Here is a 27,923-nt window from a genome sequence, read left to right on the forward strand (position 1 = left end):
CAAAAGCATGACCACAGTCCTGCAATCTGAACCCTTTCTGAGAGAGGCAATGTTTATTTAAGTCCCATTAACCCTTGCTTTGCCACCACATAATTCCATTATTCCAGGGTACCTGGGGGGGCAGAGCTTCGTGTTGCAGGTCCGAGTCATTGGGGGTGGCCTCTTGGATTTGTCACACAGGGTTTCACTGACACCTTGTTTTGTGTCCACGTGCAGACACATGGCAATGGCTTCCTGTGTGCCTGCATTTGAAAGGAAAACACACATGAAACACTGAAGATGGAGGAGATTTCTGTCAAGCTTGCTCTTGAATAATGATGAGTAAAAAAGCACTGGATTAGATAGCAGGCTTAAAAGTAACATCTCAAGCGAAAAGGAATGCAGAGACAGTTTATATATATAATACTCAGAAGATATCTGCAAATTATAACTTTGTTCTGTGATATTTAAAAGTCGTCATTTGACATTCTACTGCTCTGAAAAACCAATAAAAACCCAGGTTTTTCTGTCAAGCTACTACCAGAGGCTGCACCCACTGGTTCTGTAATGATCCTAAACCAGCTGCTGCCTCCATTGCCAAAATTGAGGCGAAAGTGATTCCTTCTCACTTACCTTGCCTTTAATAAAAAGCTAAAGATCTGCAAAAATTGTCATAAAAATGCAGAAAACTTGCAAAGCTATAGTCAGGAGAAACGTTCTATGTTTAGTCAGCCATTCTCAGTGGCCAAGAGATGCAATGGTTTTGCTGAAGGCAGCAAATCTGACCCAGCCTAGAGCTTTCCTGACTAGTTACCATTCTTGGCACCTTCTGATCTGCAGCTCTTGCTACCTGGATCTTATTACTGAAGCATGGAAGATTACTAATGCTCAAGTTTCTATGAGGAAAATGAAAGGTAATATAAGTTTCCTTTAGAACAAGACAGCTTAGTGAATACACATTCAGTGAACTACTTCTATTTTAAACTTGTGCAATTATCCAATTTTATATATCATATTTTTTAGTATGAAAGCCTTGCTCAGTTTCAAAGCTCACTGACATGCACATAAATTACAAGATGGTTGTGATGTGCCTGGGGGATTCTGTGCGTCTGGGTTGTTCTATACCAGCAATGCTAATGATCCAAATCCTATAGAACAAAAGAGCTGAAATCATAAAATGCCTTTATTTTTTCCATGTAAAAATGGTTTTCATAGAATTTAAATTCCTTTCCTTCTTATCTTCAGTGATTTTGTAAGGACTCTGCTGACCACCAGTCATTCTGATTCCAGAGGGCTGGAATACCTGATACAGAAAGTTCCACCCCCCAGCCACTATTTCTCTCCTGTACCAAGCACTGTCATTTTTTCATAAACCAAAGATGTTCCCTCCATCTAGAAACAATTTTGATTCAGTCCAGTGTATTAGCCAGCCCTGCTGCTTCAGACACCTCAGCAGGGGTAAACCAGTAGCAATTTCCAGAATAACAAAAATTCCAATTTCTTTTAGGCTCTCTGGTACACCTCGAGATCCCCTCTGGGACTCATTTGCAGTTCAGAAAGCCCTTGTTATATAAATGTTTTGACTACATCTACACAGTGATGAATTTTTATAGAACAAAAGACCTGACCTTAAATATGATTGGCAACCTATTCAGTTCTCTTGTATCAAAGTATTGATAATTCTATTAACATAGAACACATGTATTGTGGGAAAACTACTTTGCCAGTCAGGCTGAGAATAAATATTTAACAACAAATACCATGAGTGCAATACAGGCACGAAAATGCCCAAAGACGACCAAGCAATAAACATAATTTTTCTTATGGAAGTAGGGGAATCAAAAGCTTTCTTTGCAGTCAGTCCTCAAGTGCTTGTTTAACAGGAACTTCCCTTTCCCCTTACATAGAAATGCACATTTGACTGTCTACAGGAGAAAAGGAAGCATTTAGAGTTGGGTTCTGACAGAAACAGATTTGCCTTACCATGCAAGTAATCAAGCATCCATGTAATTCATAATCTACTCTATGCTACCAAGCTTTAGCTTTGCTGACCTCCCTGAATTGCTGTGAGAAAACCTCACCCCAAGGTGATGCTTCTGCTCTGGAGCAGGTTGCACCACATAGAATTGTCTTAACATCTCACACAAAGCAGGGGAATGAAATGAAATTCCCCTCAGACCATCTAAATTGGCAATAATGTCATGGGAACTTTTTATCTTGGTGTTATACAGGCTAAAGTGGCCAGCCAAATGAACAAGAGCCATGTCATACCAGGTGATGGGGTCTGTCTACAAATTGGCACCTGGAGTTCATTAAGGGGTTCCTGCCTTGCAGCAGGACCTGTGGAGCTTTAATCACATTAAGAGAAGAAAATGCTGATATGTGGTGTGTTTTTCATTTGACTGGAGTACAGAGCACAAACTGCATTAGCAATTCTTCCCCACAGGGGCCTCAGTGAAAGAAAACTTGCACCCTGTTTTGATGCTCTAAGTACAAAATGGATACTAAAGAGTTGTTAAAAACCCACCACGAAGTCCCTTCCTGCTCCTTCGCTCTCAGTTCAAGAGTTCTACTCAATAAATAGCTGCACCTAATTGATGTTAAATTTGCTTGAACATAACTGTCAAAATGTCTTTACAATTAATCAGATTTCTCACCCCAAAGTATAATTTTCCATTAGCTGGGAACTTCAATGGCTGATAAACTTATTCTATGTCGATTGGAAAATGGAAAAATCTATTATTCAAACAAGCAAAGTTTTGTATGTATGACTTTCTTGGCTTAAAATATAAACATAGTAGATAATTTAACTAAAACATTATGTATGCAGCAGGGAGCATTAAGTATTTTTACAGTAATCTGATGCACTATTGTAGTAATTACCCTACTATTCAGTGAAATAGAATATTTTCTATTTTAACCCAGCATTCAAACCACATACATTTACATTCTTCTACAAAATCTTTTCTGTGCAATGAAATATACAGTGCTTGAAGCTGTTTTAAAAGAGCAAAATGCTTGAATTAAGCCCAGAATTTCTCTTCCTGCATTTTTAAAGTACAAAGAAAATGGGGGTGGAAAGCTGCTGTGCAAACATTAAAAAGGTGGATCTACTCTCAATACCTGGAAGAGGAAGGACATTTATTTACATCAGATAGTCTCAGTATGGTGGCTTCTTAAAAATATTTACTATAAGCTGAAAATGCCTCAGAAGAAATACCAAATTCTACATATCCTTGAGCCTCTCTCTGCATCTATTTTGTACTTCTGTAAGAGAGTAAACAACATCTGCAGCTAATGAAACAAATACACGAGTGACCAGGTATCGAGGTGACTCCAGCACAAGCTGAGAGCAAATTCTCTCAGCTTTATAGGTGAGTCTCTGAACGGTCATTGTTTTTCTTAGAACCCTTAAATTTGGCTAGAATCCATTAATATTCTAAGAATCTCAGGTTTCTCATAAATAAAATGGTAAACTTTTAGCCCTTATGGTCCAGACAAAAGCCTGAAAACACAACTTGACTGCACTCTGAAGTTACCAAAGCCACAGAGGCTATAGAGGACATAACAGGATATGCACGTGTTATTTATTGCCTAATTTCATTATTTTTAGGCCAATGTAATGACTTTAGGTGGCCAAATAACCATTTTTGAAGTATATGGAGTATACATAATAATAATAATTACATTTAACCACCAAAATCTGCCTCTTGCAACTAAAGGTATATTTAAGAAAAATTCAGAGATTTTTTAAAGTGAAAAACATCCCTTTAAAATATTGTTGAGTAGTAAATGATTGACAGCACTAAAGAAATGCTATAGATTACAACAAAAACATTTCTCTTCAGGCAGATTCTTTATTCTCATAATGATTATTAATTCCCTACTGATGATATTATGTAAATGAAACTTACATCTGGGGCTTTCACATCACGGCCAAAGTTCTTCAGATTGAAAAGAACACAAAACAAAAACAAAGAAACCCAAAAAAAAACATTCAGGGAAAATGAAGGCAAATTTTGAGATCCCAAAGCACGCAGCTGGCTTACGTTCAGTTTGGGATTTCTTCAGGCACTGAATAAAAAACCAGATCTTTAGATTTCAGACTGGTAACAGAGCTTCCTACGGGTATTAAAGGTGATGTCTGCCTATGACTAACAGGCCTCGACAACTTTTATTTACACTCATGGAAAGACTGATGAAGGAAGCATTAATTATGCTAAGAGGCATAAAACAACTTGGCTGCACTCAAAACTTACTTGTTTGGCTCTGCAAATGCAGTGTGAGAAGGCACAGAGGTGTGGGGCAGGAGGCACACCAGTGACCCAAGACTGGGGTGACTGCTGCTCTAGAACTGGAAAGATGATGTTCGACAACGCCTTGAAAATCACTCTCTGTAAGCCTAATGCCCAAAAAACCCAACGTTTCCATCTGCATTTTTTCATCTCCTTTGCAGAGGGACCAGAGGAGACTGAATTACAAGTCTAGTCTGGGTGAGGATTAAAAAAAAGGTGCAAGTGACAAGCTCTGAAAGAGAGATTCGGACTTTGCTCAAATATTGGCTATAAAAGCTTCCAGCCTGCTTAGAGCCAGCAGAATTTTCCCTCATTCAGAAAGAGTTAAGCACCAAGAAAGGGGGGTAGGGAGTTCCGAGGATACAGAAATCCGCAGGAATTTGTTTTAATAGCCACTGCTAGATGCATACATAGTAGAGAAAAAGTACCTAATATAATTTACATTACACTGGGTTATTCCAAACTCAGACAACATTTATTTCTTATAACGAAAGAGTTCATCTAATTGAAATGAGATTTGAACATAAAACTTAGCAGAAATGGATCAGCTCCTTTGAACTACACAATGGAAAAATAGTAGACAGTGAGATCATTAGCTAGTACATTGCAGTGAGCTGGAAACAGGAGAGATGTCTGGTTCCCTTAAAACTATTTATCGGCAGGTAATTTTTGGTCTGTTTGAAGGGCTTTGCCAAGGCAGCCAGAAGGCCAGAGCTGATAGAAAGGAAAAATCACCTAAGTAGCACACCAACATGGGGGCTTCTGAAGCTGCTCATTGATAAAACACCCTGACAACTTCCCACATTTCCCAGGAGCATCACATAAGGAAAATGTCTAGACACAATACCAGTGATACCACAGAAGTCTTAAAAACACAAACAGATATTGTCTTTCAAACTTCTTCAAGTGAGTAATTTCTACTGAACAGCAAACAAATTGCTAGATTACTAGGAACACCTACAGGACAATTCTGGGTCAGAGAACCTCACAAATTCATGAAAGGGTCAGAAGTCAACAACAGAGTTCATGCTCAGCTCCCTCAGGAACAAAATTTAAGCTGAACACAAGATTCTGCTCATCAGTCATTTTGAAGTTCCTTCCAATGAAACTGCTGTGTTCAGTGCAGGCTCCTTAAATTACCATCAGTCTGCACACCAAGGGCAAGTTTTTATGGGGATGCCTTTGCAAGGACAAACTCACAATTGAAGATGCAGAATGCAATTGCAACATGTGCAATAGCAGGCAAAGACCAGAGATTATTTCAGCCTACATATCCGATTATATCCTCAAAAATCAAAAACCTTAGAGTTTTAGAACACCTCTGGCAAAGACATTGCTAAAAAGCAGTAAAGTGGATTTAAGAGGGCAAGAAAATGGTTGTATGTTACAGAAATCAGTTAAGATACCAGAACTACAAATTTAGAATTAATGGATGGATTGTTCTGCTTTACAGCACAATTTCCTTATTTCTAAAACCATTTGTCTTATTAAAATATGAAACAGAGTCACTCAGCCACAATAGCTGTCACTACCATCTCAAGCTGCTACAAACACACTTGGACTACAGTCTCTCCTTCCTAGCCATGATGCACACTGCAGGTAGTGCAGGGAATGGGATGCTCCAGCTTTTGTGATCACAGGTGCTGTTGTTCCTATGGATCAATCCCCTCAGTAAGCAGCAGTGTTAAATGATAAAGGAGCACTATCAGTCACTTACCATGCTGCTGATCCCATTCTGGGGCATCCCTCCCAGCTCCTGCCTTCCAGCTTTGAGCTGGTGAGCAGCACCAAGGAGGGAGGCTGCTGTCTGTGAGCTCTATCTCGCTCCCCACTTCCAATTGTTTCTGTTTCCCCTTTTTCTACATTTTTTATTTCTTCTATGGGTACAACTGTCTTCACTTCCCACTGATGTCAGCAGTCCTGTCATATATAGGTGTGTTCACAATTCCACTGCCTCCACTTAACACTTCATAACTCACTGTGTTCAGTCCCAAAGTACAGTAAGTAGTAGCAACACCAGCAGCCTTGTCTGGTAACATGTACTTAGGACGACAGGGAGATTCGATTACATCCAGGCAGGAATGTGCCTAACTACTTGCAGACAGATGTATGGCACAGAGCTCCAGGCAGTGATACAGAGCACCCAGACCCAAACCAGCTCCTGTTTGATCTCCACACCGGCCACGTCTCCCTAATTACAGCTCTGTATTCCTACTGTTCTGCAGAAATTGGCAGCTTTTTGGAAGAAAAGGAATAAACATGGGAATTTTTACTCTGAAACCATACACTTTTGGTTCTTAGGAAAAGGTAGATCATATAAACTTTTCCACCACTGATGCACCAGACATACTGGTACAGCAGCCTGGCAGCTGACACTCCTGCTAAAGCAAGTTGTTTTATCAACTTCCTGCACCTTACTTTACCCAATAAGTAAAGTTTTCCTCCTTGGCTGAAGGAAAGAAAGTAATAATCAAAAATATGTTAAAGCCTGTAACTGCAGGTTTTCCTACAGATCAATATAGTTACTTTAAGGTAGCACTAACAGGAGATGCAACACCACCAAACAATGCCAAATTCTTACAACCCAGGATAAATTCAGAAAAAATAAAAGGTACCTCCAAGACACGTGGCTGAACATGGCGTGAACCCAATATACTCCCAGTCATAAGTCACAGTATGAGGAAATCCTTCAGCATGAGGAAATCCTGGCGTGTAGGGCACAGGATCAGTGTCACAGGAGGCCTGGTGACAGGCTCGCTCTGTGGGTGGCCTCTCATCCTCACACTCCTCCTCGGGCAGCTCCACCTCGGTCTGAGTGAAGGCGAGAAGGATCCGGCACTTCACCTCCCGCACCTGGGTGCCACTGCCACACGTGGCACTGCACGGAGACCAGGGCTCAGGGATAAACCTGCAGATCATCACAGCACTGTCATTTATTGCACATAACTGTGCCTGGGTGTGCACAGCTCAAACACAGCCAACACAGAAATGAGTGCTTACACACTGAGCAGGAAATACATCATACTGACACTTAAAGAGAATGCACAATCGAGTATCTTAAGTCTCACACTTGACTCTCACATCCCAGACCATTTACCAAAATTCACACAAGATGTAGGAAAAGAAGAGAAAGAATCATGAGGAACTGGGAAAGGTGTATCCTTTTCTGAGGGGGAAAAAAAAAAAACCACTTAAATCTTTTCTCAGTCTCCTTCAGCAGGGAAAAAGGGAGAAATTCCAGGAAGATGCATCTGTACAATATAAAATAACTCCCCAGATACATAGACTTGGGCATATCCCAAAAGTATATTTGCAATCTGCTTAAATCTAAGAGGTCCTCATCTTATGTCATACTAATAATCAGCAACCAGAGAAGAGAAGCACTTTTCAAATGGAGCCATATCCAGTGCACACCACTGCAGGCTCTTCAGATTCCCTCTTGCAAGCAGCCTCTCATCTTCAATAAAGAGGTCTAACCAGTCTACAGTCCATCATTTTTATTAGAAAGCATTTATGCCCCTGATGAACTACAATAAAATCTTGCTTTACAGGTCATGAATTTGTTATAATGTTCTCTGACTTTGAGGCTCACATTAATATCTGACAGTAATTTTCAAAATGGCACTAGAGATAAGGGGTTGGATTTCATTAATAAAGTTATCCTGGATGGCTCTGGGGTATACTTTATAAGAAGTCAAATACAGAATTTCCTAGAGTTTTTTTCACCATGAAAAGACTGCAGTTGGTCTTTATTATGTGTCCAAATGTAGCTGATGATAAAAACATCAATGGGAGATACAGGAGGATAATTTGACCAATGTTAAAAATGTATTTGGAAAGAAAGATCCAAATTAGGATTCAAAGATTTGGCCCTTATCTTGCCCTTACTGCAGGAAAGCTGCCCTTACAAACATCAGAACAGTTGTGTAAGACAAAAATCAGTATTTACACTCTGCATACACAGTAAGCACAGAAAAATGTCAACAGTGTGGTTTGATTCCATGCAGTTTATCATCTTGCCAATAACTTCTTGCCAGTATACACAGAGGAAGAATCAAATAGAAGGAAGGAGAACAGATGGCTGGATCACCTGTAAGGACACTCTAAGTCAGTCCTTGGGATAGTCACCAAGGCTGTGACTGGGACAGACCCCACAAGTGACTTTTCCTGTGGAAAAGACTGTTCCTATTTCTAATAGAAGTTAAAAAAATTAACTGGTCATTCTTTAAGGAGATGTTAATGAAATAGCTTTACAGCTCTGCTCCAAAGATAAATATATCCAAGCCCATCAAAATTTTCTTGAGCTGTCTCAGAATTTTTGTTAGAGCTCACTGGTCCTCACCAGACTTCAGGAGAAGGCATGTTAACCCCAGCTCCTTCTGACACCAAGAGCTCCCAGTGCTCATCCCTTCACAAGCCTGAGCACCTTCCCAGCTGGCCAGATTGATGTTGTCAAGGATGCTATCAGAACAATGCATGGCTGTGTCCTAGAGAGATCAAATCTGAGCAAATGCCAGGTCAGGAGCAGCCCAACACTGAGTCCATGGCACAGCTCGGGGGGGGTCAGTGACCAGGTGCCTCTGACACAAACTCTAATGACTGTTCTATGGGAAAAGCTGCAAAGGAAGGCCTTCTCCTACCCCAACAGATAAAATCAGCTTAATCCTGGAACAACAGGTCTCAGAGCCTTTTCAAAGACAGCCATGCAAACTGCCTGGGGTGGCAAAATCACCCTGATCCAATGAAATGCTTAAGCATGAGCCTAACTTAAGCATATTAGCTGTGCTTTGAAGACAACAGGATGACAGTGTGTTCAGAGGGAAACTTGTGCTTAAGTGCTTTATTGGATCAAGGCCAGTGTGCAGAGGCTTAACAGAATGATTACTTTCTTCTCCTTCTGTGTAAAAAAAAAAAAAAAAAAGTCCATTTATACTTATGTACCTAATTGGAAAAATAAAATTGATGGACTTTTATAGTTGAACATAGTTGGTTTTCTAACCATACCTAAGTTTATAGTCTGAAAGTAAAAACTTCTTTTGGTAAAAGCATGACAGCAGCATACCAGAAATTAGTGTTAGCTTTGCATACCCTTAGCTGAGTGCATTTAAACATTCCAAAAATAATGTATTTCAAAAACATTCTTCTGAAATCCTGTATAAATTAAAGGAAATTTTGAACCACAGCAACCATTTCAATCAGAAACAAACTGCTTTATAAAGAAACTCAGAAAATTGTAAGCATTTTTTTCCTTGACTTATAGCAAGCCCATAATAGAATTGAGCTTTTCCTGTTGAATATTAGTGTCTGGTATTTTTTCAGTGAAGTGCAAGATAAAAAATGAACACACAAAATACTTTTTATTGTACCTTGGCATTTGTTAAACTAGTCATGTGACTATTTACCTACTGAAATCCTAAACCATAAAACTTCTCCATGGATGATCATGTTCAAGTCACACTAAGTACCTTCAGCAGATGCCAATGGAGACTGCTAGTACAAAAGCAGAGCAAGGAACTGACTGAATACTGAGAGAGCTGATTTTTATCTAAACTTTGAGTTCAGGCAGATGGGGCTTTTTTAATTTTTCCTTTATCTTGAACGTACAAAAGCAAAGCCTGTGACAGGTCATTAAAGCCAACTCCACCAGCCTCAGCTGTGAGGTGTTTTGGCATTCCCAGCATACACATGGTAATGCTTTGGACACAATACTTCCCTGAAGTAAACTCAGTCTGCCTTCAAAGGGCACACACTCAGAGTCACCCCAGGTCAGGATTAAGGAGCATCAAAGTACTTGTGCTACAAGGCTTTGTAGATCAGCAATTTCTAATGGACAGGATAGTGGTACCTGGAAATTTATGAAATTTTTAGGTTTGTAGATGAGACTCCTCTTTTTATTAAAAAAAAAAAAAGAAAATAGAAAAACGCAAATTTGAGCAGGTACAACTTTTTATAATCAATCAGCTTTTTTTACCCAGTCATTCTTCCCAATGCTACATTGAACTAAATTTCTCCTATATCCATCTGAGCAGGTATAAATAATGAAGACACTCCAGATGCAGTGGAAGGCACATCCATGCTGCAGTGTTATCAGTCTAGCACTAATGGAAATGTGCACTCACCTGGCACATGCTGTAAAAGCAAGTGTAGAATGACCTGAGAAATGAAGCAGCGACCTAAACTAACGATTATTAAACTGGGACAGAGCAGTCCAACTCAACCAAATCAAATCTGAACTGAAAACTGAACTCAGTGCAATCCTCTGCAGCTTAAGAAGAGTCAGCAAACATGGTGTTTCTTAATTTTAAATTTTTCTCATGACCATAGTTCTTGCTTTCAGTTAAGACAGGAAATGCCTAAATAATGAAAAAAAAAAGGCAGCTCTACCATTATTTCCAGTCCAGTCCAGTCCTTATGCACCAAGAGTTCTGGATAAAAGTCTAAGGAAGCATCTACAATGTGGGCTCTTACTGAGCAGAACTTCCATGATGCTGGCACCCTACCCCTCCCTGCAGCACCACCCTTGCCTGCTCTCAACAGAGTCACACTGCTGGTTTTGTCAGCCTCAAGGGTAACATGTTGCACAAAATCACCAGCCCATTTTCAGAGAAGGAGCTGTGTAAAACAAAAAAAAAGTCCATTTATACTTATGTACCTAAGAATGAGAATTACCCATAGAGAAATGGGTAATTCTCTATGACCAAAGGCACAGCGGGGACATGTCTGTGAAAATGACTCCAAAGCAGTAAGTGGGAACCTTTAGGAGAAACACTGCATTTCACACCACTTTTTAGCTCATGTTGCTGAAAAAATATATCAGTTTTTGAAAGCATTTTTGTTTTTCCCTAAGCAATGACAAAGAAAGGCAGCTGAGGTGTCTATTTCTTTAACTTACAAGTAATAAAAAGGATGCAAGAACTTGCTGGAGCTTCTCTGAGAATCCCACTGTAACTAAGAAGGCTCGAGGGAAGAACATTTAAAATAATGATTGGTATCAACTGTCATCACATTCCTCAACTGAAAACTAAAAAGGTCAGACCTACATTTTTCTTGGCCTCACTTTAAGGACAGTCATTTTTTATTTTGCTAATAATAAAAAAAAAGAAGCTTTTGAACATTCCCCCTCTATGTAAATTCAGGACACCAGCCGTGGTAGACCACAGCGGCAGAAGTATTTATCTTCCACAAGCTGCTTTTGGCATATCCATCACTTGTGGGTTCTAAAACACAGCTGCATTTATTCTCTTATTCATTATCAACTAAAGCATCACACAAAAGCACAGAGAGAAAGTTGTCATAAAAGGATGGACTAGAAGTTGAGACTTCATATTGTGGTTTAAATCTGGATGACAAGAGAACAGCTAAAATTAAAAGGGATTGCATTTTACCAAGGAAATCATGCTGGGCAGAGGTGGGCTGTGAGTTATCACTGTGCCATGTCTAAATTACAGAAAACAAAGTTAAACAGATCTGAACCAGAGGGAAATCTTGTTATAATTTAATCTGGGAGAAGGAAAAATCTATAGTCACAGTTTCTCTTTAAATCTTAATCCCTGCCCCAAAAATCTGACTCTGGCTAGAAAGGACCAGAGCAGTTTGAGCATGATGTTTAAAGCATTGATGGAGAAATTCTCTGGTTGCAAACCATTATTGCCCACATGACCCACAGAGAATCTGCAAAAAGGAATGAAGTCAGGCTTCAGCTATTTCTCATCTCTCCTTACCTGCCAGCTTCCTTAGCAGACTAAAGAGAAAGCAGCAGGCTGCAGGAGACAGTAAAATGAAACTCATGGGGAATGTGGCTGCAGTGTTAGAGCTGGGTCCCAGGAGAGCCCAGAGTGAGGTGCCCAGCACCTCAGAGCACCTCAGCACAGAGGGGGTGGTGAGAGGAGTCAGCAAGAGGTGGCTGGAGAAACCTTTCAGACTTAGGTGAAGATGCTTCTGGAAATTGTGAAGGAAAGTCCAAAGACAGAATGAGGCTCATGAAGGAAAGATGGAAAACATTTAAGTCTCCAGAGTAAGTGGAGAAGAAAAAGGCCACAATGGAATATATGGGTCACAGCTAGGAAGGAAGAATAACTGCTGTCATTGTCAGGACAAGGCACAAGGCAGCCCATGACAAAGTTTCCAGCTCAGCTCTGATACATTGGACATCTCTGAACCAGAGTGCTGTGTCCCTGCCAGTCCTCCCTGACTGTTCTGTCAGACTGATTCTGAAGGATCCTAAAAACCCAGAAACTGCATTAGCTCATGGTTGCCACAGCACGACTTTGTAATGCCAGAGATAATTTTCTTTATAGCTTCATGCTGAATCCTCTCTAGCAGTGACCTCATATACCTTCATTCTGCTGACACTTAAAAGGCACATTTGATTGCATCATCCCCTTTTGACAATCACACTTTATTTTTATATCTTTGCTACTACCCTGCCTGAATTCAGGGCCTTGGAGAGTGAAATAACCACTCACAGTAGGTTGACACTTGACTTCAGAGGCTAGAGCAGTGAAAAGCTTAAACTACAGTCTCCATAACTATATAAACACCTGTTTGGCAAGGGGTTTCTTCTGTGAGTCATTGCAGGTGTAAAGATTTTATTACTCATGGTCACACCTGTTGCTGCATGTGTGCCAAAAATCAGGAATAGCTTGATGGAAGAATAAAAACAAGCATAAGGTACACTCTGCTATCAGAGCAATATAAATTCAAAGCAACTTCATTAAGCTCATCTAAATTTTTTGAAACTGACATTACTTCAAAAAAGTGCAGAATTCAACACGGCACAATAAAATACTGTGCAAAATCTCACCATATACAAAGCTAATACTTTTTAGAAATTTAAATACATTAATGCCTATATGTTGAATATATTACACATATAAATAAATGTGTGTGTATGTGTATGAAATGTACACAGGGGATACAAGGAATTGTGTGGATGCCCTAACATACAAGGGTCAGGAACAAGTGCAGCTGGATTTAAGTTATGCTTTCATCCCCAGGACTTGCAAGGCTTAACCTCATCAGTTTTTAAGAGGACTCACAAAATCCAGATGTTATTTCACACATATACACATGTAAAATAGCACAACTTACCCCCATAGATGCAGCTAAGCACAGAGATCAGCAGGTTTTTCTCACTTTATGCATTGGTCTCACCCCCCAAGGAAATCCTGGCAACCCTATAAAGTACCTCTTAAGTTTTAATACCAGCACTACATTCTTGAGGTAATAGCTATGACCAGGATAAAACTAAAGTTATTTAATTTATTTCTGCTGAAGCATCTCCACATGCATTAATTAGGGCTTAGTTAGGCTAAATCAAGATCCCTTTGAATCCCTGAATGATATGGGGGCACTGTAACAGTGTAGCTGTGTATCATCCAGAACAGGAGCTCCAGAAGCAAAGTTACTGAGATGTAAAATGAGGAACAGCTCACCACAGGACTCATCTCCCATGGAGGGCCAACTGTCAAAGCAAACTGCATAGCAACAATCATTCCAGAGGTCTGCAAAACACACTGGAAATGTTTATTCACTGTAAAAGGCCGTGTACTTACGTTGGCTCTTCTGAGACTGTGATGGTCTCTTCCATTTCATGGGCCTGTTTAAACCATGGCAATTTGGCTTCCACTGGACTTTTTTCTGGTAGAGGACAAAGACTCAAAACATTCAGCAATTTCTCCAAAATCAAAGCAATATGTAGATGCCAGCATTAATCACCTCAGAATTTCACAGTCAACATTGCTTATTGATCTAATGCTTTTGTAGATATACAGGATAATAACACAAAATTTACTAGAAAATTTCATCATGCTGTTTGAACTCCATTCTTTGTTTTAAATTCACAGAAATGGAGAAGGAAAAAGGAAAAGAACAAACAAGAACATCCCAGGTGATACACATGGAGTTTCACTCCCATTTCAAGTATTACTGAACAACTCCTCCTCCCTGTGTTAAGCTCATTAATTCTGAATTTCTCAATTCAACCAGACTGTATAGATTTAGTTGGCATGTTAACTTCATGACAGTCTGGCCACATTATCAGCAAAAAATATCAGCAGGGCACTTTTACTAGCACCAATAATTAAAGTGCTTGTTTCTGCCAAAACTGAAAAAAAAAAGAAAAAAAAAAAAAAACCCTAGTAAATTCCAGCTTCTGGCATTTCTGAAAAAGGTTACCAGGGGCTTTTAATTCTCTGTACAAAAATGTGAAACAACAAGAGACCCAGACAAAATTCCAGTTACCTTTTGGCTTGTAGCAGGGCACTGGCACGATGCACTCCTCCTTGATGTGCAGCTTGAGCTGCGGGTTGCAGCCCCCGACGTGCTGCCCGCGGTGGTCGATGCACAGCACGACGCGGTAGCGCAGCCCCCGGCCGCAGGTCACCGTGCACTGGGGAGACAGCAGAGCAGCTCAGCCTGCTGCCCCCACTGCAAACTCTGCTCAGGGCCATGGCACCAGCAGCAGCGAGGGGTTTGACAAAGTTTTCCCACAGAGAGGTAAGAATTTGTCCCTGCGTTGCTTGGTGAATAAGGAAGAGGTTGGTGCTGGGGGAAAAAGTCGAAGTTTTGGGAATGCAAGTGGTTTTTTTGGGGCTCTGTGGGGCTTATCTGGTTGGCAGCAGGCTGACATGGAAGTGGCTATGCACTGAGAATGCACTCTCTCACACTGGTGATTTTCAGTCAAGGCTGGGTGAGGGGAGCTGCATTTTCTACACTCTGGTGTCACTGATGTCATCTGGATGAACTAAAGAATTACAGGAGTGCTGGCCTATCTGACTGTATCAGATAACCACAGCCAGGACAAGCTGGCTTAGGCTATTGTTACTGTAATGAAAGGTAAGAATGCTGGAAAATCACCCTTGAAGACTTGCCAGCCCCTGAGACAGACATGCCTTTAACTATTACAGCCAGTGAAATACTACATTTATCAAGAACTGAGACATAAATGACCTGACTGCAAAGGGGCCTGACCTCTGTCTCTAACTTCTCCTGCATGCAAAGCAGGAATTCTACAGGCACAAAGAATTCTACATCTGCATTTTGCTCCACACAGACACATAAATGTTTTGATTATCAGGCAGAACTGCTTACAGCACACTTTTCCCAGTACTACTGATTATCTTTCAGGGCTGTACTTTTCTAATAGTCCCGTGCTAATAAATACATGGTAACACAAGACCAGAGGCTTTCTGTAGAAAACAAGACTGAAGGTCCAAATTACTTCTCTACTTACTTGAGACCACTCCATTGCCACCCATTTTGGACAGTCAAACAGATTGCAGGTCTGAATGACTTTGGGCTTTGGGGCATACATGCATTTCCATTCCTCCACTTGCAGTATCTCTCCATGGATGGTCTCCTCTACGCACACAAAACTTCTCCTCTGAATACCACCTCCACAGGAAACTGAACATGCAGTCCATGGGTTATGTTCCCACCTGGAAAAAAAACCTCATAAGGCTCTTTCTTTTTCACTAACCTCTATTAAAAATGCAAAGAACTGAGTCCAACCTTAGTGTCAATTAAAGCGTACTGGTAGCTTGGTTGTTGGATTCTTACCACCTACAAATACACTGACTCTCAGACCTACCTTGCATTATTCAAGGCTTAAATTCATGTGCAAAATCAGAAGTAGAACTGCAAATGTAAGTATACTCAAAACATAACTGAAGCTCTTATCCTCATACATAAGTTAGAAACTGTGACTATACTGAGCTTGATTACTGGAATGAATTTACTTTCAAATAGTCTAAATCATCTAAATTAAATACTTTTGACAATTAATTTGCATGCTCACACAGACACTTATTACTATTGTCAGAGACCAAGAAGCCCTTGTATTTAGGATCCTATGAAATCTGAAAGACAAAAAAAATCTGGATGCCCTGAATGAGGGTGTTATTACTTACAGGCTCATTGCTGCTCACATAATTCAAACTACCCTTAAAAAATCTGTTCCTGAAGGAATTTTTATGGGATTTCTAATACTTTGTGTCAAACCAGCCATTTCATACCAAACTGCCTTCATCCATAAGGACTGTGATGAAATTAAATTGTGGCAGGTACCTTTTGGCTGGTCATGACTGCAGTTCTGCAGTTTCCCACCCTCATTAAAATTCCATTGAAGGACCTTGTATTCACACTTTCCAGCTTGCTTCAAGCAAAAGGCAGCTGCTCATCCATCTCAGCTGCTTTGGCTAACTCAGCTGATGGCTCTTGCAGCAGGGCAATGCACAGATTAAGGAAAATTTAGGATTACAAAAGCCTGTGAATCAGCAGATCTCTGGGGTCGTAGCCTCCAAGAGAGAGGATAAACAATCTGCTGGGAAGAAATAGCTTCAAAATGAACATCTATTCACAATCTTAGACCTAACTACAATAAAGATGCAAAATGTTGCACCATCTGAAGTGAGAATGATGGAAGTTTTTAGGCTACAAACTCAGTTTCATCCACCTCTTAGCATGAATGCACATTAAAGCAATTACCTCTCAAAAAAGGCTAATTTCAATGATATCCTACTCCTCTCAAATTTGGACATAACAAGCTTCTATCAAAGTATTTGTCTGTAGGTTCCAGTGACCCCCACACAATATCTTCTCACCCTTTACCTTCTATTTCTTCCTTTCTTTCCATCACCCTCTTGAACCAAAGCCAAGCCCTTGGAAATGATTGAGTCCTGCAGTACATCTTAAGGTTCATCAATGTCTTGTTAGTTAAAACTTATCTCTATTACTGCAGAGGTTCAGAAAGGATCATGAAAATAATTAAATCTGTTCTGAATAATGGACTCAGCAAGGACTATGATATCCCACCAAAAGCAATTAATCAAGAGTAACCAACTTGGCTATCATAAAGGAAATTATAATATCAGACTCAATGAAGCAAAAGCCAATAAATCAGAGGTAAATTTAAGCAATATTCTTTTTATGATGCAGCAGGTAAATCAAGGACATTTCCTATTTTAGGCATTCATTAGGTTGCCTACAAAAATATATTAATCATGCTTAAGCTCAACAGAAGAATGAATATGAAATACAGAGCAAGCCATGGGACACCTGCCATGGAGTACACACTCAAAAGCATTCTGAATAAAGCCATGTGCTGAGATACTGATGTCATATCACAATAACGAAATGCATTTGAAAAGCAAGAGTTACACTCTTCTTTGACTTAAAGGAATGGCCAGTGTTAACTAATTTTCTTTTAAAAAGTCAGGAACTAAAGAGCAATTAACTATTTAATGAATTAGCAGCTCATGGATTTATATATGTGAGGCTCACTGTGCTGTATGTAATATAAGGCTTGCAAGTGTTTATAGCGTGAAGTTTTATAGTTGTTTTTCTTTATCTCATCAGTTTCAAACACACTCCAGATCCAATACTCCCACAAGAATTTTCAAGATGGAGTGAGGTCCATGGCTACTGGGGAAAGGGGGGTCTTGGGCAGGCAGTCAAGGAGATACTTTCCAGAACCCACAGCTGTCAAGGGATCTTCAACAGTCCAACAAGTCTGAAATAAATGGAGGCATTCCAAAAGCTTTAAAAGAAAATTTTCATCCTGGGAAATTTTTCTATTTATTTCAAAAGAATTCTCCATCTGTAAAAATATTTCAGTGGGGCATTTACAACTCTAGCCACAGGAGAACCCTTTCAAGATCTTGTGGTGCGCACCACGACTTTCCCACAACTTCCTCGTGTGAGTGGGAAAGCAGTGGTGCACTCCACAGGACTGCCAGGCAGCCTCCACATGGCCCTGGTGTTGTGGAGGGGGTGAGATGAAGAACTGCTGCTGGAGGTGAAGCAGTCTGCACAGCTTTGCCCCAGTCTGCATCCAGGAATTTGGTTTTCTGCCTGCATTGCAAGAACAGTCCTGGGTCAGCATGCAAGAAACAGGTAAGAGAAGAGAAGGAAGCAGAGCCAGCGCAGGGTAATGCATTCCAGCTCCTTGCCAGGCAACAGCACAGACAAATCCTGCTGCACTGAAGCCAGTCTTGCATCCACACTGGACCAGAGTCATCTCCTCATGCAGGTAAACAAACTTTCAGCTGCTGTTTCCCTTCAGCAATTCCTGCAAGAGAAGGTGTTTCTACATCTTTGTGGTGTTTCCTTACGAGCCCTCCCAGTACAACACAGCCCATTTCCTCTCTCCTTCCTGCTGGCACCAGCTCTGAGCCCTGCTTGGCTGCCTGCTGTTTTACACTCCTTCCTCTGAAGCATCACCCAGGAAGACCATGATGCTTTCTGACAGAGCACACCGAGGTGCTGAAATGAGGTGGGACTCTTCCTGTAGTTCTTAGTGTTTGAAATAAGAGATCCTGCCCACAGCTTTATCACAGACATAATCTATCTCACCACAGTGTCATGCAAACGTGCTGAGCACAGTAAAGCACAGAAAGGGGGATTAAATTTCTCTTCCAAGTGGTCTCCAAGCCCTACGTGGTTCAGAAGATGAAATACTCCTGTAAATACATTAAGCTGAATTCCAGGAGAGATCTGAAGTACAAAGGCATTGGCAGAAGGAATAGAAAGGGAGAGACACAGAATATAATTAGAGGACTCTACAGGATAAAGCTACAGAGGGAAAAAAATCCCCATCTATGCATGAAAGCCAAAGTACATCACAGGATAGCAGATCCACAAGGACAAATTGCTACAGAAATAAACTATGACATTTATATCAGCTGTAATCAGTAGCTCCACTAAGCTGTGCAAGTCTATGATTTCATTCTTATTACTTCATATCTTTACTTCTTTAGAAAAATACACATTATCATTACATGACATAATAAAGCAGAGTTCAACTCACATAAATATGCAACTAACTCCTAGACTATAATTCTTTACATTAAAAGCAAATGTGACTCAATACTGTTTAATCCTAACATTCCTTATAAAACATCTAAGGATTCCTGAGAAGTCTGAAATCCTTGTAACTGATTCAGGTGTTAAAAAAAAAAAAAAAGGAGCAAACTGTTCTCTGATGCCCTAATTTAAGGAAACAGATATTTCAACAATTTTGTGTCTTGAAAGTGATGTGTCATCTTTGATGTCAATAAATAGTCTGTAGATCTAAAGAGGAGAAGGATCAGTCTTCTCAAGAGAAAAAGAATTTCCAGAATCCTGTACATAGCAAGGTCTGTTTTATAAAATCTCATACACTGTCAAAAGAAAAAGCTTTCAAGACAAGAATTCATACAGGCAGTTTAAAGATGATGATCTTCCAGCACTACAGCCAGAGAAGGCTGAGGGGGGCAACTGTTTATTTTAAAGACTTCACATTGGTATTCTCAAGAACAGCATATTAACCTCTGACTGTTCAGCTAATCATCCAGAGCACACTAAAATAAATCACAAGATCCAGAGATGTTTACAGGACTCTTGTAAACTTACCCTCCTGTATAAAAGAAAAAAAAAAATCAAAACATGTCCCATTATCTAAGTACTAAAGCAGTATATTTGCAGTGGAATAGTGCTAAAGCTGACACACATGCTGTCCTGGTTATACATACCGGGGAAGTGGCTGGAAGTGATCATAGGGCATGATTTCTTTAAATCCATCACTGTCAAAAAAAATAAATATTGCATCATTATTTCTCATACCCAAGACTGTACATCAAGTACATACTTTTATGTGATCATGCTTGAAGTAAGCAATTCCCAATGTGAAATGCAGGAATCTTACTTCATTACACATGAGCCTTATGGTGAACCTCATGACTTGTATAATCTTACCTTTTCTGCATGGATAAAGAACTATTCACCATACAGCTTCTCTATTTCATACCACCATAAAATATTAAATGAGTAAGCCTCCAGCAAAGAAATTTATTATCAGTGACCCTTTAGGTCTGTGTTACTTCATTAACAAAAAAATATTCACATACTTCTATCTGTAACAAAGACTGCTGGGGGACATGAGTGTCAGTGAAATAAATACATCACAAGATTAATCCTAGATAGGTTCTGAATGCTGCTTAGGACCCTTCTAGAGCTGTTTATTTGAACTGCATAGCACAGAGCAGGCATAAAGCCTTACTTCCCATGCTAGGAAATATGGTATTATATCCAGTAGTACTTTCCTTTTCCTGTCTGTATAAGCTAAATTTGCAAGGTAAAATATAATTGCATCCTTTCTTTCCCCTAATTTTCCCATTCTAGCTTTGGAACATTTGGCACCCATTGCCATCAAGCATTACTGAAGTCTTTCTGCTTCATACAGTGATCAACTCTCCAGGAAAAAACTCTTCAAAGTCTGCACATCTATAACTGTTAGAGGTCACTATCAACGATTATGTTCAACAGGAATGAAAGGAAATGGACAGTTTAGCTATAGGAAATGAAATCCATTGAGAGTGTTTCCTTTTCTTGCATATAACTCTAGCTCAGCCAGCTGGCATATTAATGTGAGGTTCTGGGACTTGATACTGTGATGTTATTTTAAGATTCTTTAGCACAGCCAGGAAACCTCACCAGACAATCCAGAAGTTAGTTTGAAATACTGTAGTGCAATTCAATACAATTTATGTGTACTGTAGCCTTTACAATTTGGCACTAATATCCTGTGGCGTTTGTACCAAAGGATATTTACTTGGAATGATTTTTCTAATGCCTAGTTTAAAAAACCCAAACAAACAGACCCAAGCTTCAATTATTAAATTGTCAACACTACAGTACCAATGAAGAACCAAACTTTTATGGTAGGCAACTGAATAAACCAACTTAAACCATATGCAAAACTTGCACTGACTGAAGCTTCTGTCTGGCTGTTGAGATGTTCTGAGTGGCAGCATCAATAAATCCAAAAAAAGGCAAACCCTCTGTCCTCCTCACACAGCCTCACAAGATCCTCACACTACTGCTGAGCTACTCAGCAATAGACAAAGCAGAATAAGCCCTTTAGCAAACATATTTTCAATATCTCTGTGTAAGCACAATCTTCTATTCTGCAACACTGAGGAAGTGCCACACATCTACTGGCAGAGGTATCTGCCTTTAACACATGCAATAAACAACCAAGATTAAGTAGCCTTAAAGATAAAAGGAATTGAAATTAAGTAAATGCAATTCCTGCTTCCTTAGTAACTGCCTGTGTCACACACAAATTTATTTGCCTTACAGACCTGGAAGGGCAGGGATCCATGTTGCACTCTTTCAGCTTGGGCTTTGGTTTCTTGTTTTCTGGATGATAATGGCAGTAGTGGTCAGGAACAACACGCTTCAGACGAATGTCCACACACTCAGCTGAATTGAGCTGATAACCTAGGGCAGAAGCAAAGTTAAATGCTGTTAATGGAGGTAAAGTAAAACAGCCTTTTCTCCCCATGGAGCTAATCTTCTGTCTTACTCTTTTTTGGTTGGCTTTTAAACAAAGAAATAGGAAATGCACAGCCAGACCTTCATTTAAGGCAATTCAGCACAGCAGTTACATTAACCTATCTTAACACTAAATGAGCTTCCATCTCTTTATTCTGCTAACATTCTAAGAGTAGAGGCACACATAATTCCTTCTGATGCAGGAGTACTTGTACTGCACCAGCTCACCTGTCAGAAAGCAAAACTATGAGGCCATATGGCTCTAGTACATGTTCCACAATGTATAACTGCCCTCCTCCAAGGAGGAGTTACCAGTATGTTGGAGAGCTATATTAAACAGTCATTCGTGCTAAAAGAAATAAATACTTGAGACAGAAAGCCAGAGGAATTGAAGATGGGATCCAAAAACATTGCTAAGGAACTGTAGAAAACCAAGAAATAGATTCAGGAACATTCCGAGTTGAAGAGCCAACAAAAGAAGACTTGAACTAACTACTCAATGAAAAACAAATAATAAAATATGTGTGGAGACTGGTTGCAAGAAGGGATCTGAGTTTTATAAACCACTAGTTTATTTTTTGGCTAAGAAAAAAAGACTCATTCAAAAAAGCTCACTTGGACTTAAACTGAGGAGAGGAGGATGTTCCGGTATGTGCAAAGAAAAAAAGCTTTAGACCACAAAAATTAAAATCAAACCAAGTCAACAAACTAACAGCACAAGTCCCTGTGCCTACTGAAAATGCTAAGTATCATGTATCAGTGGCTTCAGTTGTGTGTCTCTTGGCTGATCCAAAGTGTCATCATATATGAGAGTGATAACCATAAAGAAGTAAGCAATTCCAGTGCTCACAGCATCTATGTTTCAGTTCTTGTAAGTACTGAAAGGACCCAGAAGAAATGTCACTTGCAAACAAGAGAGACAATTTTTAAACACTCTTGCTCATTCAAACTTGACTGTGCTTTCTGAGATGGCCCTTCCAACACATGGAGATTACAGAATTAAAGATAGAAGCAGCATCCAAGTGAGGAATGGCAATGCACTAATTCCAAATCTGTGTTGCGAGGAACCTTTTCTTCTTACTGCCAGTACCAGATGCCAAACAGACAATCTGGACACTAAATCCAGATAAATCTAAGATAACAAGTTAAAGCCAGACAGCTGCAATACAACTTCCCTGCATGCCATTCTTAATACTCCTGCTGTCAGAAGTGAGCAGCTCAGTTTTTGTGCTTCTTCAGTTCCTGTCCTCCCTGAGGATTGCCAAGCCCCTCTGATAAAGGTACCACTTTTATATTAGAGGCAAGCAGCTACAAAGCAGGGCTTTGAACACCCTCGATGGTTTCAAAGAGATTGACATGTAGCTATAATTTCCAAGCCATAACAGCAGTCTGAATAAGGCTGGATTTGAGCCAATACCTTTGAAGGTAAATATGTCCCTTGAGCTATCCAGTGTTTACATGCAGTCCTCAAAAGTAACTGTGATGCTTTATACTTCTTCCCTTGTCAGACAAGTTAAGGAAAAAAAAATTATAAACACAGTGTGATGGAATCATGAGAGGATATGCATTGCCACTCAGAGCTCCAGCAAGGATCACACTTCATGAGGCCAAGTATCTCATAAGATACAGTAGTTTCCTGTGGGACTGCATATCAGACACATATATTGTCTGCATTTCAGATCACAGGGAGGTGCAAATGCCAAAATGGATGGTCCTTCAAAAGATCCCCAGACTCTGCTTGTACTTTAAACATCTCTCACTCTCTTTATTCATGCCCCAAGTAACTATTTAAACCACATTTGCACTCTCCAGAAAATCCCTGTATCGGTATCAACAGCACCCTGCTCTGTTTTCCAGGTGACCTGGGAAATGCTAGCTGAAGGGAAACTGCTCTCTGCAGTGTCAAACACTCCTCCTACCATGAGCTCACACTTCTTTTGCAGAACCAGACCTGACAGGCTGTGGGCTGGGCTGGATGAGCAGAGCAAAGCTACACTTCATCTAAGCTGCAGTGCTTAAACAGGAGTAGATGCTACAATACCACATGTGCTGCACTAGCCACCATCAGAACTAAATGTCTAAAATCAGACAGCCAAAGGTACTGATAGCAGATGCTCCTTAAATTCTATTTATTTATTCTGCATTCTGTATAACTAATTCCTCAACTAAATGTACTAAAACTCATCCTCATGGATACTACTGAGGCCAGAAATTCTTCTTCACCTCTTGATTATTCTTAGTTTAAAATCTCATCATTTCTCTTACTTTCCCCCAATATCTACTATGAGTTGCAATTTTCCATTTTCTATGTTGTATTTTTATTCTTAGTCAATGTTCTTACTCAAATGAACATCAGCTAAGGAAAAACATGATTTCCAGTGACAACATGTAAAAACCCCTGTGCTAATACCAGCTTAACCAACCTGCTTAGCTGCTGCTCTGTCATTTATTTTGCTGAGGAATTACCAGTGTGCAGAGAAACACAAACATCTAATCACTAAAAATACAGAACAAAGGTTGTAAATCAGCTCCTTTTAATCTTGAGCTGTTACCACTCCTGAAGAATTGACATCACTTACCTCCTCCACACGTCACTGTGCAGGGGAAGAATTCTGTCTGTCTCCACTGGTGACTGATGGGTTGATAGAAGAAGAACTGAACCACACTCTCTTTTGATCCAGAGTACCTGGTCTGAAGAAATTTCCATTACAACACACATGTACACTGCTCATGCCATTTCAAAACAGAGTTCATGCATAATAGCAATAGTAAGATGATGATGGACATAAAACTTCTAGAAAGTCCAGAGCAGCCATTAAATTTAGTCTCCCAATAGTCAAACATTTGAATGTGCTTTGTTTTTCAAATTATTCGAGGCATTAATGTGACCATTTGATTATCTATCCTCAAACAGCAAAGTTCTTCACTGAATTCTTTTGGTTTATCTCTTTGTTAGCAAAAATTTGAAAATCTGCTGCAGAAAGAAGTCTAAAAGTGACCCAAGCACAAGTCTAGCTGCACATGATACTGGAGATGCAAAAGGAAAACAACTGAAATTCTATTTCCACAATGTGACAGGGAAAGCCAGGCAGTCTGACAATACTGCAACTTCTGTCACTTCCAATGGCCAACTGTATGAGTGCCTTCCTTTGGCAGTCAAATACTGATATGCTCCTACTTATTAATATCTTGATGTGTGATGCAAGGCACTGATATGTATTCTGGACAGAAAAGCAATTTCAAAGGATTGGAAATGGTCAGTGGCTGGATCAGCAATGAATGAGGAAGATTGTAGGGTGCTGCTGGAAGCAGTGCTCAGGTTCAGTAGGTGGCAGTCTGCAGTTGGATTAGCACTGCACAAGGTCACACTGCTACTCTTCCTGCAGTATTGGAAACAAAAATCCTGGCCATTTTTACCATTAAAGATCCTGTGGTACTTTCCACCAAAGGAAAGACATTAATCACATAACATTTTAATTTGTTTGGATTTTCTTGGCATAAATGATCTCTGGACTGTAATTAGGATTTCTTACTTGCTAGCTAGAAGATTTTGTTGTGTTGCTACAAGCTGATGGACAGCCACCACTGCATTGCACGTACCTGCAATAACTTTGTAGATTTTGTACCTTCACAAACCTCACCTTGACAATGAAATCTGCTCCAAGAGGCCCCTGGATCTTTATGATTTCCCTGTCTGTACTCTTCTGAAATTCAACAGTTGTATTTTCAATGAGAAATGTTCCAGGAGCATTGAAACTGTGCTCTCCCTTTTCTCCTTGTAGTGTTTTTGACTCTATAACTAAAGAAGAAACGTGCAATTAGTAAACTTAAACAGGTTTTTGTTTTCAAGAAAGTCAGAAAGTAATGTTTACAACTTTGCCTTCCAAGTACCAGCTGCAAATGTGCAGTAAAAACACACCCAGAGAATCTGTGAGAATATTAACTGCTTCAGATTATAGGCTGATAGATAATTGCAAGACAAGTCAACACAGGAATATCTGTCTGAACACACTATTCTTTCATACCAGAAGCACTTCTAAGGCAGTTTTCCCTACACCAAGTTCTCCGTAACACTTGATATAAGCAATAGCTTGAGCAGGAAAAGCTGAGAGAAACTCAAAATTGATAGAATCAATATAGAGAAAAATACCTCATACTTTCATGCAACTCAAAAGCCAAGCAATCTGAGCAATCAGTCTCCAGAGAAGCCTGAACGGTGCCAAACCCACCTGACACTCACCTCAATCCCTGAATCACTGCACCAAGATCCTTAAGGCAGCTTTGAGTATTTCCCCTGTGAGGAAAAAGCAGGGCCAGGAGGTGGGCAGCTGCAGGGTACGGCCCTTTCCCAGAACAGCTGGTGATGAAAACCCTTTCTGAATTGTTCTCTACTCCTTGGAAACAGATTAAACTAACAGCCCACAGCCTCCAGAAGACAGATGAAGCATTTTGAGATTAAATCACTTCCAGAAAACTGACTGAACTGTAAGTGGACACAGCTAAAGGAAGGTATTCATAACGAAGGTAGAATTTTGGGCTCTGTGTAGTACAGCATAGAGGCACAGCAAGATGCATGACTTGAAATGCCCTGGTCTGGTTACAATCTACCAGAGCACTGCATGAGAAAAGCATGAATCTCAGATGAGCTCAGGGCAAGCTAAAAGGAATCTTTTGATGAGCTATAAATACCCTGTTTCTCCCACTGCCTTGCCTTTTTTGGTACTTTAAACAAAGCTACCTAAGTCAGGCTAGACCATTTAGGTTAAGAGCATCTGGTTTTACCTGCACTGAAAACATACTCTGAATGCTGCAATCCATCATTAACTGTTTTCTTCCTTCTTATTTTTAAACAAATGTGCATTCTGGAGCACCCCAACAAAGAGAATAAAGAAATTACAGAATGAATTAAATTCCTTGAAAACATACCACCATTATCCCAAGCTTCTAAGCATTAGGTCCCACTGTGCTCACAGGTATAACAAAGATCACATACACGGCTGGAAGGAAGCTTCAGGAAGGATTTGTTTCTAGGAAATGACTTTATGTTCATCACAGGGCATGAATCTAGTGGTGAATAAAATGTACTTTGTCAAAGAGAAAACAAATCTCTGGGAATCAGTGTGCCCCACTGTCCAACACATTCCCATTAGGAACAAACAGATATAAACTAATCCTAGAAAAAACAAGTGTTTAGATGATTACCTCATATTTCTGTCAATTTCATGGAAGTGTCCTTTCCTGATTGCATCACAAAATAACCCTTTAAAATATATGGAACTCAGAATTCTTGGATTAAGCTTCTGCAAGAATTGATCCCAAACTTCATGCTTAAATCACAAACTTACTGCTAGATCACAAACACTGCTTAAAAGTAAGTAATAATGAATGGTGCCTGTTACTGTCTCATTTTTTAAAATAAGTGTCAAAATCAAAGCTTAAGTACTTCCAACTCAAAATAAATTCAGTAAGATCCTCAGGAGCACAGGACCCTTTTGAAACTAACATTTAAGGCATTACAATCCAGCTGGTGCAAAATAAGATGATGAAAATGTTCATTTGGTGACCTCAGCTGCATTTCTGAAAAGTCTTTTTACTATTTTTTTTAAATAAAAAAGCATTTTTGATGTTTCTCTAAGCAGAAACCAAGAATATTGTTCAGCAACTAACAAGACAGTAACTCCCAGAGAGCTGACATGTTTACATTAGAGCTACAATAGATGTGGATGCAAATAATGTGTTTATTTGCAAGATGCAGCTTTGGAGCCACAGCCTGTGACTCTGGAGGTGACACCACTGACCCCAGAACAGCTGCTCAGATTTTCCCTGTGTCACACAGGGACATGAGGAGCTACTCCCCAGCACAATGGAAAACCTCTGGGGCAATGCATTCCTGCTCAGGAGTACCTAGTGCTTGCCATCACAGGCTTCCAAATCAGAGTGACACCAAGCATTTGTGCATTTAACACATCCATAACATAATGATGCTTACTGGGCAGCAATTCCTCCTTCAAAAACTGTTCATTTCTTGATTTCAGAGAAGTAACTGAGAACACAGGTTTGATCAGCTGGTTTCATGACAAGAAAAGAATTCACCAAATGTTTCTTTGTTCTGCAGAGTCCTGTTATACCAAATACCTGGAAACTTTGACTTCAGGAGTAAGCTTCCCCATCCCAAATCAATTCCTTGAGATTCCAGATGTGAAGAGTCACATGGACAGGGAATTCTCTTGAGTGCTCACCTGTTCCTGTGCCTAGCAGGACAATCACCAGTGCCACAGATCTAGAACTCCCTGTGTTTATTACTTTCCCTCCCTAGACAGAAATGGCAAGTGCCTT

General features: G+C 39.9%; 1 protein-coding gene across 5 annotated transcripts in view; it reads right to left on the reverse strand.

The window, feature by feature from the left end:
• ADAMTSL3 (ADAMTS like 3) overlaps positions 1 to 27,923 on the reverse strand; it is a 170,216-nt gene that overhangs the window by 33,329 nt on the left and 108,964 nt on the right. For all 5 annotated transcript variants that reach the window (XR_007778529.1, XM_030228420.2, XM_018913899.3 and 2 more), the window contains exons 9-17: positions 25,229 to 25,386; positions 24,167 to 24,278; positions 21,395 to 21,533; positions 19,784 to 19,834; positions 15,508 to 15,712; positions 14,517 to 14,664; positions 13,829 to 13,913; positions 6,890 to 7,182; positions 113 to 242 (exon numbers count right to left, since the gene is read on the reverse strand). Coding sequence is in view for 4 of the 5 variants with exons in the window: in XM_030228420.2 (XP_030084280.1) it covers positions 113 to 242; positions 6,890 to 7,182; positions 13,829 to 13,913; positions 14,517 to 14,664; positions 15,508 to 15,712; positions 19,784 to 19,834; positions 21,395 to 21,533; positions 24,167 to 24,278; positions 25,229 to 25,386 (1,321 nt within the window). In the remaining variant the exon portion in view is untranslated. The remainder of the gene's footprint in view (positions 1 to 112; positions 243 to 6,889; positions 7,183 to 13,828; positions 13,914 to 14,516; positions 14,665 to 15,507; positions 15,713 to 19,783; positions 19,835 to 21,394; positions 21,534 to 24,166; positions 24,279 to 25,228; positions 25,387 to 27,923) is intronic.

Source organism: Serinus canaria, chromosome 10, assembly GCF_022539315.1.
Source record: "Serinus canaria isolate serCan28SL12 chromosome 10, serCan2020, whole genome shotgun sequence".
NCBI classification, from domain to species: Eukaryota; Metazoa; Chordata; class Aves; order Passeriformes; family Fringillidae; genus Serinus; species Serinus canaria.